General features: G+C 45.6%; 1 protein-coding gene across 6 annotated transcripts in view; it reads right to left on the bottom strand.

Moving 5' to 3' along the window:
- The window catches only part of BCL2L11 (BCL2 like 11), a 48,084-nt gene that overhangs the window by 11,618 nt on the left and 23,016 nt on the right, over positions 1 to 13,450 (bottom strand). For 3 of the 6 annotated variants that reach the window (XM_086700548.1, XM_086700549.1, XM_086700551.1), the window contains one exon: positions 5,337 to 5,446. In XM_086700548.1, coding sequence (XP_086556674.1) covers positions 5,337 to 5,446 — 110 coding nt within the window. Of the gene's footprint in view, positions 1 to 2,040; positions 2,163 to 5,336; positions 5,447 to 13,450 lie in introns of those variants that run through there. The other 3 variants (XR_015249034.1, XR_015249035.1, XR_015249036.1) reach the window with 3 other exon arrangements.

Genomic DNA, 13,450 nt, shown 5'->3' with positions numbered 1-13,450 from the left:
CTATCTACAGAATATCGTCTATAAAACGAAGAACCACACAGCACAGGGAATTCACATCACAGGAGGGACAGCACAGAAAGATTTCAAATTCGGATATAGTCTATGAAAACGCTAATGGCTGGCTCTTCAATTAAACTTTTGCTTCCATCTAAACCTGTCTGCAAGCCACCTTTCCCTCTCTATTTTGTCTGGTTCGGTGCTACTCTTCAGTCTACATGCAGTTCAGCCAACTCGTGCCTGTACATGCCTGGGACAGAAGTAGGAAGTAGGCAGTGTAAACAAAGGATACACTGTTTCTCCAGACCGAACGAACAATGAAAGGGTTTTCATTCACTTCTTGGCCCAGCTAGAGGGTCTGGCGTAGCTTCCCATGCTGTTGCTCATTGCTGTCCACTCACCAGGACGTCCCCAAGTCGTTGCCAACCGAGAGCAGTCCACCTTAGCACAGAGCAACGCAGGCCTGACAACCTGAGTGCAAAGCACCGAGGAGGCCACAAGAGGTAAATGATCCCAGCTTTGGTACAGGGGTGGGGGAGGCAGATGCTGGTTAAAAGACTGGTCTAATTACCCCAAGAGCACATGTGCTTATGTACTGAAGGCCCGGCACATGCTCCACAGACTTGGACTGCGCCCTTAGCCCATGGCTAAGAGTCCCATCCGAGTGGACGCTGTCCCGAGAACCGGTGATGAGCACACGGCGCTCCACGCTGCACCATGGCTACATGCAAGCCGCTCGCTCTCTCCGTGAAGCTCGAGACAGAGATCTAGCTTCTCCGAGACATCTTCCTCCCTACAGGCCCACTGCCACCCACACTCCCCAGCGTTCACCAAGAGCCCGGGCACGGGGAGCTGGGACAGTCAGGGCACCATGTGGGTGCAGGTCATCATTCAGCCTTCCAGGGGCTGCGCGACCTCCATGGGCCCCTGGGCTTTGTCCTGTAACACGCGTTATGTGTGCCTGCACTGCTGGGGCCCTTGTATGCTTGACGACAGGTGAAAATGCACCAGCGGGCTGCCGCTGGCCAGATCTATCATAAGTTGAAGGATCCAAATAAGCACGGAGAGTAATGCATAGTAACCTGTTGAACTAAAAGGGACCTGTGAATTTAGGTCCACAAACAAAACGAGCACACACTCGGGAAGGGAACTTCTTCCTCCTCTACACACACTTTCCTTCCAGGGCAGATGGAGACACACGGACTGGAGAGTAGAAGACGCCACCTCTGACCAGAGTCAGCCTTGCCAGCAACAGGACAAAGGGACTCCCTGGGCCTCCCAGTGCAAACTCTGGATGGAGGAGGCCACAGTGTCACTCCTGTAGTATTCCTGCCCGAAACACAAAACTCAAGTCTCATCGTGAGGGGAGATCAAACAAACTAGAGTCTCTATGAAGTGTCTTCCAAAGTGTCAGCGTCATGAAGACTGAGAGAGAATTGGTTCCAAGTCAATGGCATCAAAGCGATGAAGACAACTCAACTTAACGCAGGATTCTAAACCGGATCTTGGACCGGAAAAAAACCTTTTTTTTTATCTTACTATAAAGGACATTTTGGCACAACTGGTAACATTTGGATGAAGTCCACAGATTACATAACGGTACTGCAACATTGTTAATTTCCTGATTTTGAGAACTACACTGTGGTTATGTGAGAGGCCACTTTCATTAGTAGGAAATACACACGATGCACTGAAGAGTAAGAGGGCATCACACCTGCCACTTACTCTCAAACCGGGCAGAAAACAACGCGCACACGGGTAGAAAGAGGGAGAACATTAAAGCCAATGTGGCAACATGGGAACAGTGGGGAACTTAGGTGGCGGACGGAAGGGGGGTTCTTCGTACCATTCTTGCAACTTTCACGTGAAGTCTGCAGTTATTTCAAAACAAAAAAGTCACAAAAATACACCAGACTTGGAGCAGTCAAACTGACCAGGCAGAGGGGGGGCACACAGGCCACTCTGCCCTGGCAGGGTCGTGCGGGGGCAGTGACATGGAGTCACAAGAGAGAAAGGGAACATGCACCGGGACTTTGCGCTCACCTGTGCCTCTCTCACCTCCTCCAAGGGTTCAGACTGCACAGCTCCGTGGCACAGGCTTCCCCACTGCCCTTAAGTGGACTGAACACATGACAACTACAGGACACCTTCCTCTATTGCTCTAACTGAAAAAACGGGAAAATATCCTGTCAGGCTTCGCAAGGCTCATGGCAGTAAAAGACCAACACTTTAGAAAAGGCACTGTAACAGTATTAAGCACATAAAGACACTACGTATTTAAAATGCTAACATCCATTAAAAAGCAACCGTCGTAAAGCAAGGCAACGCGTGCACCACTCACCGAAGAAGTAACTCCTCCCAGCCCCCCCCCCCACCCCGTGAGCCAGCGGGTGACGTGAATGCATTACTTCCCGCTACAGCCTCCCATTTCCTCCCCAGATTCCCACCCCCACTATTCAACAACAGACCGTCCATCAATGTGGCTGCAGGCTAGGGATTATTTTTAACCTAACAACTACCAAGACAGGCATCTGGAGCTTTGGGGGGGAGGGGGGGGGTCACCGTGTCACCATCCAGGGTCTGGTGTTTTGAACGGGTTCTTCATTTAAATCTGGAGAATGTATTTGCCTCTGTTTTAGAAAAATCAGGTTATAACCTACAGTCTGTCCCTATGCCTCCCCCGATATCCCAGCCTACTTAGAAAGCTAGAGTCCCTTAAATGATCAGTGACTGCATTTTCCCAGTGGTTGACTTTTTTAAAGGGATGCAAAACAAGGTTCACAACCAGAAAACCATGTGATAGTGCAATGAAACTAATGGACATTTATTTCGCCAAAAGCACTGAGAACAAGCAGGTTACATGTCATTTGAATAAACAGAGATGGCCATCTTAAATATCTTCTGAAACACTGGACTGTGACAGAACCTGGGAGAAAAGGAGGAGAGGAAGGATATAACCTGCTAGACACCGTTCCCTCACCTCCAAGGGACAGGCAAGGTGATGGCAACAACACAACGGCCTGTGACCCAAATGCACATGACTTGGGACTATCCACCTCGAAGGCCTATGTGAGGATGGCCGTGGGCTTGGCTGTGCGCCAACCCTCATGCCACACTTGGCCCGTGTCTTAGCGCTGACCACACAGGCCACCACAGTGTGTGCATGGTGCATCAACCAGGTCCATCCGGGGTACGCCTTAGAGAGTCACTGATACTCCGTGTAAGTTTAAAGAGAAACTTGCACACAATATCCTTATAAGACACCTGGCTGTGTGGCCAAAGGCTCTGATCCAGTCCCTGAGAATGGAGCTGTGTGGGTTCATGTTGGTGTCCAGAGCTTCTGGACTCTGAAGGCAACAGAGCCCAATGGCCTCACGTCTCTTGGGCAGCCCCAACAAGTCAGATCTGGCCTAAGGACATCTATAAACCCCTTCAAGGTGGGGGAAGAAGGCAGGCCCAGCACAGTGGTCACTTCGCTGCTTAGGCTAACCCAAGAGGCCACTATATCATCTTTTCCCGCTGAATTATGGACATGTCCCCCAGAATCAGCCTGCCCTCTTCAATCGCGGTCAGCCTCCCCACCCCAACGTGAGGTCCTCATCATGAATGCACTGGGGTCCTGATTCTGCCCAATCCCTCCTGGTCCACCGGGAGGGCCGAGTCCAGTCACACACAGGAACACCAAAATGCCTTCAGGGAAACCAAGGCAAAGCAGCTGGGGGTGCTGGGAGGAGGAGAATAATTTTAGTGGCAAATTACAAACCAATCAACCTTGCAAAAAACAATGACCACTTCAGAGCTAGGCTGTGAAGGAATTTATACGCTGTAACCATCAGATGTAGGATGCTCGGTACCCTTGCCAGCTAAAGACAGCCACGTAAGAAACTCCTGAACTCATTCATCAGTGTGACATTTCTCATTTAATAAGAGAATCATACTAAAGCACATTTCCCATCAAACACAACCACACACACCCACAGGAATGTACGAAGGGGATCCAGGGTAAGTTTTCAGAGCATCCCTGGCTTCCGTACCAATGACTCTATACTGAAGAAATTAATGAAAAGACCCTCTGAAAATAGGAGGATGTCTCCATGTGCCTAAAAAAAGTTTGAAAAGCATCGTATGGACGGGAAAACAAGAATGACTAAAAGCAATTAACAGGTAACATCTACTTACTTAGCAACAGCTAGCTACCAAAGAGGCCAACGATGAAAGACGGACAGAAGTACTGGGGTATTCTAAGCATGACCTCTCCTTCCAGAAAAAAAGATAGGAAAAAAAAAAAAATCTCGAAGAGATACTTCTATGAAGTATAACGTTCAGAAGCCATAATATTCAGAAAGAAAGAAAAAAAAGGAGCCAGAAGACAAGACACCATAAGAAAGGATGGTAGTATCAATTGTAACATTTTCTACAAAATAAGATGTGTCTTCTTTTTAGATAAATCCACAGAAATATCTTCATACTTGGTTGTTTGAAAAAAATGCCAACAAGCCAAAATTTCATTATAGGACACATCTGCTCGTGTACCCTGTGCAGAAGTACTCGCCTACACTCCTAACAGCCCTAACTCCCGGAGTGAAAGCTTACTTACGCATTTTAAAATGTCGTCCATGGGCTAAAGGCGTCCAAATGGTTATATCTGTTGCCACTGGGCAAAACAAACAAAACGTACACCGTGTCTACAGAAGAAGATGTAGGGAAGTTCTGTTTTGTTTTGTTTTTTAATCCACAGCACACCTCAGAATTTCAGTGGCAGTCAATTCAAGGTATAAAATGGTTAGACCCCAGATCACAGACCACTGACTGATGGCCTCCTAATACATTTCTGTAAATGGACACTCGAGGATAGCAATGCGGACTGAAAGGGCAATGGTTGTCCTGCTCTGTCACATTACAGGGGTGACATTATATGACTCTCACTGGCTTCATTCCTTTTGGCTGAGTAAAGATGCAAGTTCTCCTACTTTTTTAACTTTGACCCAAACGACCCGGAGGGAATGAAGAAACACTCTATACAGATTGGAAACCATATTGCTATTTATGTGGGAGTATTTCAAAGCCTATTGATAATTCCTTTGTTAGCACGGATGTGTTAAGGTCTGTGCTCATGAAATCCCTTTGCCACCTTGTACTGTATTTCATTACCATCACTTAAAAAATTCATCCACAAAACGTTTTAAAATGGGAAACGGGAAAGGAGAAACCCTGATAGGTAAGACATAAGTGATACCTCACATTTCCAGAATAAGTACAGAATTATGACTGGTCGCCTTAAAAAAAACTTGTGGGGAGGGGGAGGGTGTAGGGAGAAGGGGTAAATAAAACATCATTACCCTCCTTGGGTAATATGCATTAAATTCGTCTCCGATACGCCGCAACTCTTGTGCAATCCATATCTCCGGGCGCATATCTGCGGGTACAGCCTGAGGCTGCCTCATGGAAGCTGCATCAGAACAAACAGAACAAAAATCACATGGTTTTCCATAAATCAGTTAGCAAGTTCCAAAGGCAACTTTCTAGAAGCAAGCCCATCTCACACACTCCGTTTTGTTTTGTTTTGGGAATCTCCCTAACTTCCAGGACTATGCACTAGATTATGGAGGTAAGGTCTGTCACATAAACTTGGTTATGAAGAATAACGGACAAAGAGCAACTTACTTTTTTAAAACTGGAGACCCAGAACTGCAAAATTAAAAAAATATCCTGGCCAATTAATTACATGCTCCCATTTCAAGAAGATACACTAACACAAAAATGGTACAATCAATATCACCAAAAAAAAAAAAAAAAATCATACTTGAAACACAGAACATAAAAATTTAGGCTGTCGGTAAAGTAAATACTTTGATCTTACACAAGGTAGAATTCCTAGGGAAATTTCAAACACGTAGAGATACGAAATGAAATGGTTGTCCTATTTAAAGCAAAATATGGGAAAACCTGAGAAACAGCAGGCTACCTACCTGAATGGGCTCGTTTCTACAGAAGGAGGTGACAAGGAGGTGATGAGACAGCCTTTGTAAATACTAGCATGCGGTCAAATTAAAGCATAAATACGTGTTTTGTCTCAATATTAATGCAGCCAGTAAAGGTGGAGTCAAGTCTGCAAAGACCACATGGGGAGAGGAAACGTTTTGGGTGAAGGAGCAAAGGCATTTTCGAAAGAAGAAAAAAGAGGGACTTGGCCCCTTCATCAAGTTGTCAGTAACATTCACACCCAGTCCGCTCAACCGTTAGTGAAACCATCTGAAGCCATGAAGGGGAGCGAAAATGGGAGTCATCCAAAGATCCCACCATGCACCAGGAAGATGGCATTCTCCACTCTCAGAAAAGACCGGTTCAGTGATGCAGCTGGGGAAGAGAGACGAGGCTCTTGGGTTTGTGACTTAACTTACTGAGAAAATAGGCACACTACTCACAATCTAACACGGATGTTATGTCCTAACCATGGCAAAATATTCAAAAGCCTGCAATAATCAGATTTTGCCATGCCATACATATGGCTTTCTGTGTTGTTTTTATAAAAATATTTTACATTCTGGGTTTCTGAATTCTACCGTTTTAAGTAAAAGTGATGGGGATTCATAGGTCTGTAAAAGCACTGAAAAGTGCACTCTGAAAAAAATGTAAAAAACTGAGTTTTTACCAGGTCTTCTCAAAACTTTTATCCCATCTTCTTTGTCCCCCCAACCCCCACCCAAATGCAACAATGACCTCACAAAGAGTGAGTGCCTGAGAAGCTGGGCACTAGGGTGGGTGTGTGTGTGTGTGTGTGTGTGTGTGTGTGTGTGTGTGTGTGTCTGAAGAAGAGCACAGAATTATCTGTGCTCTGTGAATAAACCAAGGGAAGACTCCTAAAGAAAGCCCTAGGGGCAAACACGAAGGCTGACCACAGAGAAACTTTTAGGAGAAGTCAGGCATGTCCCCTGAATACACCTGCAACCACATTAAAAACTACTTTGGCTGTATCTTTGCCACACAAATATTTTTATCATTACTCTGTAAAAGCCTATTAAAATTAAGTTTCATTTAAATGGCTTAAAACTGTCAAAACCCAAAATTTCAGGGTGGATGTAATGCCAGGTGGTAATGTAACAGTCTACTCCCTTTTTGGGGGTTTATGACACTTTAAGGATTTTACTCTATCAGAGGTACCCGATCGTTACTATTCTTTTCATACTGTCAGCAATCAAGTATTTTTTCCCCTAACTTCAGAAGCTGTTAAAAAGGTCAACTCACCCCCGAGGGAAAGGAAATCTCTTTTCTTCGAGTGCCGACTACACACCAGAGCCTGCAATGTTTCATGTGAGCTGTGTCATGCAATCCTCTTACCCGGCCCTACAGGGGGAGACACCTGCCCCCATACACAGGCGACCAGACCAGCAAGCAAGACGCCTCATGGCCACTTAACAGCTACCACCCCACCCCTCCTCTGGGCTTCAAAGCCCCACTGTTTTCTTACTGTACAAGCCTCTCTTTACGAGAGTAATCTGCTTGCAGGGGCACCTGTCTACGGCTCAGTCAGTGGAGCATGTGAGTCTTGATCTGGGGGTTGGGAGCTCGAGCCCCATGCTGGGTGTAGAGTTTGCTTAAAAATAAAATTAAGAGTTCAAAAAAGGGCAATCTGCTTTCAAACCTAGAGTCAGAAGTGAAGAAAATACCAATTATCCAAAAAAAAAAAAAAAAAGTGTGAAATATAGGTTATATGTCTTATAAAGATGGTAGGTCAAAACTGTTGGCAAGTTACCCAATGTTTAATAAATCAAGCTGTTCACAAATATACCCAACAAATACGAATGCCCATATGCTAGGCACCATTCTCGGAGGTGCTCTGGGTACAGCAACCAAACAGGCCAACCCTTGCTCCTGTGGAATTTACATTTTTGTGGATTAAATTTCAACATTTATTATTTCTTTTAATGTTTACTTTGAGAGAGAGAGATAGAGAGAGAGGAAAGAGAGAGAGAGAGAGGAGAGAGAGGGGAGGGGGAGAGGGGGGGAGAGAGAGAGAGAGAGAGAGAGAGAGAGAGAAAGTGTGTGAGCTGGGAAGGGGCAGAGAGGGGAGAGACAGAATCCCAAGCAGGCTCCGTGCTGCCAGCACAGAGCCCGATGTGGGGCTCAATCCCACGAACCATGAGGTTAAGACCTGAGCTGTGATCAAGAGCTGGATGCTTAACCAACTGAGCCACCCAGGCACCCCTCCATTTCAGCATTTAAATGTTAAGTTTCTCTGGACACAGACACTTTTAAGTAAACTTTATACTTATCACAACATGAAACAGAAGTAACTCCCCTGGTTAATTTCCCCCAACCGAAGATGAAACCTACTGCATTCTATTTAACGCCCTTACTACCTGTGTGGTTTAGAAGGTTCTGCCTGGCTGATGCTTGGGCTGGCGACCATCAAAGGAGCCAATTTGTGTCAGAAGTCGGCTTATCATTAAACTAGCACCTGGCCAGCAGCAAAGAAAGAAATCTGGAACCTTGGTGGCCAAGTCTAACTTGTTCACCTTAGAGATAATTGCTCTGCTATATTTTGGGGAAGGAAGCAAAGAAGGTAAGTAGATGTTTCTTCTATGGAAAAGAAAATTTCAGTAGCTCAGATAAACGTATAGACACAAACATACCCTCGAGGTGTGTGGCAATGAGATACAGAGGGTAGGTGTGTCTATGGGAGGCCCCGGAGGCCACAGCCCTTACAGGTTCCCTACACAACTCTGGTGCAGATGCTCCAGACTAGACCCTGAGAAAACTAAGCAACGGGTAAGAAACCACAGGGAGTTCCTGGAGGCAGAAGTAACCAAAGATTATGGATTAGACCAGGGTAAGCATGCACTAACTGGCCAGAACAACAGATTAGTAAGAGAGCTATCTAACTGTAGTTAGGTGTATTTTTTTTTTTTTAACATTTATTTATTTTTGAGAAAGCATGAGTCGGGGAGGAACACAGGGAGAGGGAGACACAGAATCCGAAGCAGGCTCCAGGCTCCGAGCTGTCAGCACAGAGCCCTACGTAGGGCACAAACCCCCGAACCGTGAGATCATGAACCTGAGTTGAAGTCGGATGCTTAATCAACTAAGCCACTCAGGTGCCCCTATGTGTATTTTTTTTTTAAGGTGACTTAGAACAGTAACAATAGGGTATAATTCAATAATAGCAATATAATTTAACTTTTGCCAAGGAGACTGATCCGCCTGGGCTACTCTAACACAGCATGTGTCACCATTTGGCTTTTAAAAAAAACTGGCAGTGTTTGTTTTTGTTCGTTGCATCTATAAATCTAAAATTAATGACCATCACTCGTCCTGCAATAAAACCTACCTAACATGTACACAGAATAGACCGTTACTATACTAAGATTATTTAAGACAGAAATCCTATTTTGAATATTTTAAAAGGCATTATATTCCTGTATTTTAAAAGGGTAGTCTTTTTCAAAAAATTTTTATTAATTAATTAATTTATTTAAAGAGAGCCAGAACACGCACATGCTCATATAGGGGAGGGGCAAAGAGGGAAGGAGAGAGAAATTCCCAAGCAGGTTCTGCACTGTCCACAAGGAGCTCCATGCGGGGCTCGAACTCACGGAACAGCGAGATCACGACCTGAGCTGAAATGAAGAGCCGGACACTTAACCGACCGAACCACCCAGGTGCCCCTAAAAGGGTAGTCTTAATCTCAGTTAACAGAGTGCAGTTTTCCAATATAAATTTCAAAGATTATTTTTGAAGTGACAAAAATATCTTCTTTTTCTTTTGGGGGGGGGGCGTGGTAGAAGAAGCTTTTCTTAATTTCATCACTGGTTTAATCTTAGTGACTGTCACAATTGGTCTGTTACACGAGAACCCACCAGAACGAAAGAATGGGGTCTGGCCGACCCCAGAGAATTGGTTTGTTAGCCCTACGGCAGTGCTGGTCAGAGCTCAAATTAATTTGCTTAATTCTGTGCTACCGTCACCCTGAGCATGAACCACCACAATGAAGAGATCCACAGTATGGTCTTCCAAAGATGCCCCTGGAGCAGGTGGGGCTTGGGGGCAGGGAGTAACTCAAGAAAACATGCTGCTCTACCCCCACTCTCCTAATCCTATCCAGGTGCTGACCCGACTATTCCCATTATAGTAAGATAGTCCACCTATGAAAAAGATAACTTACATTTACATTTCTAGTCTATAGTATCGAGGATACATATTTTACTTTCCCATGTGTGTCGTGCTTCGCAACTATAAATGTTGATAGCTGATCAATAAAATGGGTCTTTATTTGAAACAAAAACTCTTAGTACTAGTTAAGAAGATAAAAACTTTAACTTCTAGGGCAATTGTACATGAACATAAAAAATTCTCCAAAGGGGAAATTCTGGTGAGGTGTTATTTTTTTTTTTTAAACAATTTTTTTAATGTTTATTTTTGACAGAGAGAGAGAGAGAGACAGACAGACAGAGCACGAGTGGGGGAGGGGCAGAGAGAGAGGGAGACACAGAATCTGAAGCAGGCTCCAGGCTCTGAGCTGTCAGCACAGAGCCCGACGCGGGGCTCGAACTCACAAACCGTGAGATCATGACCTGGGCCGAAGTCGGACGCTCAACCGACTGAGCCATACAGGCGCCCCTGGTGAGGTGTATTTTTGCCCACAGAAAATGTAGTTTCAGCATTTAAGAAATCATTTCACTCCATAAGCCTGGCACTAATTTAGGGAGGAAAAAGCAGAATACAATATGCACTGGATCTTAATGTAAAGCCACCCCACAGCTGTTACCTAAAGCCCACAAAAAGCCAGCTCAAATCCTACAAGCACCAGACTGAGCTGGAGGGGAACCTGCTGGGTCCAGATTTTCTAACCAAAGCCACTAGTCAAAAATAATGCAGTTGTGTCACACACAAGCCATTCTGTCAAAAGTATGAGAGGTTAGCTGAGTTTTCATCGAAACTCTTAGAAATTATTTTTTGCGGGGCGCCTGGGTGGCGCAGTGGGTTAAGCGTCCGACTTCAGCCAGGTCACGATCTCGCGGTCCGTGAGTTCGAGCCCCGCGTCAGGCTCTGGGCTGATGGCTCAGAGCCTGGAGCCTGTTTCCGATTCTGTGTCTCCCTCTCTCTCTGCCCCTCGCCCGTTCATGCTCTGTCTCTCTCTGTCCCAAAAATAAATAAACGTTGAAAAAAAAAATTAAAAAAAAAAAAAAAAAAAAAAAAGAAATTATTTTTTGCGATCCAGAATTTCCTGGTAACATCACTTCCTACAGAAAAAATGCTGAGGTAGTATTAATTCATTTTTCTATACCAGTGTGGGGACAGTGGGGTGGGGTGGGATGGGAAGGAGGACATGTTTTAACGTCAAAGAACTTTGTGTTGCGAAAAGACGGGTGTTACTTCATTAACAGACCGTTCCCGTTCAGTTACAGAACATTTTCCAACCCATATGGTAATTTCAAGTTCAGCAATTGAAAAAATTGATGTCGTGGTTAAGTGGCTGATAGTGAAATCAGGCTGGGGCTTTCGGAAAGGGCTTTCTGTAGCACCACCAGCTAGGGTGGGAAAATGAAAAAAAAAAAAAAAGGAAAAAGAAAAGAAAACGATTGTCAGTTCATAATGCGCGCAGCACCAGCCCAACCACACCTCCTGAATTTTCCTGAACACCCAAGTGCCTCCACCCCGATTATCAATGGCAGGTGCTCAAAGGAACAGTGACCCCATCACAAGGCCATTGCTGCTCTTTCTACACCCAGCTGACTTCCTCTGTGAGGGTGGAACTGAGAAGTCCCGCTGAGTGGGGCACACACGCGTGCCGTCCACCGCGCGTACCGTGTGCGTCTCTACCGCGTGTGCTGTAAAACACAGCATACACGTGCGCGCACGTGACCGCGGCCGACTGGTCCGGGTCCCACTTCTGAGAGGAGGTCGCTGTTTTAGTCCCCGGCATGTCGCTACGGGCTTTTCAAGTGTGGAACCAGAATTAAAATTCATGGCAACACTTCACACTATCCTGTCTTCAGATGTCCAGTAATCCACAAATACTTAGGCAGAATCAAGATAAGCCTTTAAAGTAGTCAGCGTGAATTAAGCACTGAGTGTGTATTCAACTCACTGCTGAGAAAGGATTTCTCAGTCTCTAAAGGGATGGATATGGAACGGATGACTTTGAGGAAATGATCATTTTAAACACACAACAGGTCACACTTAAGCACACGTTTTGCCCGGCACTTACCGGGGACCGTGGGGCCCTTCCTCTAGACACCTCAGGGTCATCCATCTTTATTTATTTCCCCAAGGAGAGTCTAATTTAACCAAAGCCATAAAGGACCCCCTAAAGGACCATTCCTCTGTAGGCACTGAAACCAGTGCCAAACATCCAGTGATGTCCACGGGAAGCACTGCCTTTGCAGGTGGCCACCCTGAAGCTCAACATTCATTTTGGGGAAATAAAAATCCTGGGATGTTAATTCAACCCAACAGTCTCCTTATTTAAACAGGTATCTTCAGAAATATCAAGGCACAGTGATCCACAGCTTACAAGAGGAAAAAAGGAAAACAGCCTGCCAGCCTGCTGAGAGTTCCTTAGGAAACCCACCCGAGTGATCAGGCTGTCTCACCTGCCCCAGGATTCCCAGGTGGCCACAGGGGAAAAGACAACTACCACTCTAGTAAGTTTTGCTGCAGAAAATGCTATCAGAATCGCCTTCAGAAACTGATGATTCTCGGAAACTGAGCTAGAGACCAATTTCACCACGTGCACACGCACATGGGCCTGTTTCTCTCTTGCATCGCTTTATTTGTTGGTAAACTTGCATCAATTCCACTGAGCCACTGGAGAATAATGAGAGCAATTAGAAATGGAACACAGTGATCATAGTTAGCATCAGTGCTCAGAAAGTTCCTCCATCTGTTCTCCCTTGGTACACATCGGTGTCGAGCCTGGGCGGTCGCATGAATTCAAGACAGAGCTTTGCAAACAGCTGCTGGGATATACCACCGCAAGCAATGAAGCTCATGAGAGGAAGCCAGTATTTTATACCCACTCCTTTCAGTGGGTGGTGCCTACACTTTTACGTGGCCTTGAGTAAGAAAGTCAAAACAAGCTGCTTTGATCCATTTCCAGTCTGACCATTCGGAAACTGCCAGTAAACCAAGGCTGCGTTGTTGGACAGAAGTCTGGAAACCGGCATTCATAATCTTTCCCTGTCTACCATTAGGCTTCAGCCAATGAAGTTTGAATCTAAGGCATTAAGACCGATGTGTGTTGTGCCTTTTCACTCACTTACTATGCAACATCAGGAGACCCAGTTCCCCAGCTCACCTGAGCTACACCCCCCTGCCCCGCCCACCATATTTACATCTTTACTAGAAGCCAGTGATGTGCTGGGAGCAAATGCAGACGGAGTTCTCAGGTCTATGTACTGGGGCATACCTGCTAGCTCTCAGCCACAGCAGAAGCCCAGCATCTCAGGCAGGT

This window comes from Puma concolor, chromosome A3 (genome assembly GCF_028749965.1).
Source record: "Puma concolor isolate L17-30 chromosome A3, mPumCon1.1.hap2, whole genome shotgun sequence".
NCBI lineage: Eukaryota > Metazoa > Chordata > Mammalia > Carnivora > Felidae > Puma > Puma concolor.
The sequence above is the reverse complement of the archived record's forward strand: the minus strand, read 5'-3'. Positions and strand labels throughout refer to the sequence as shown.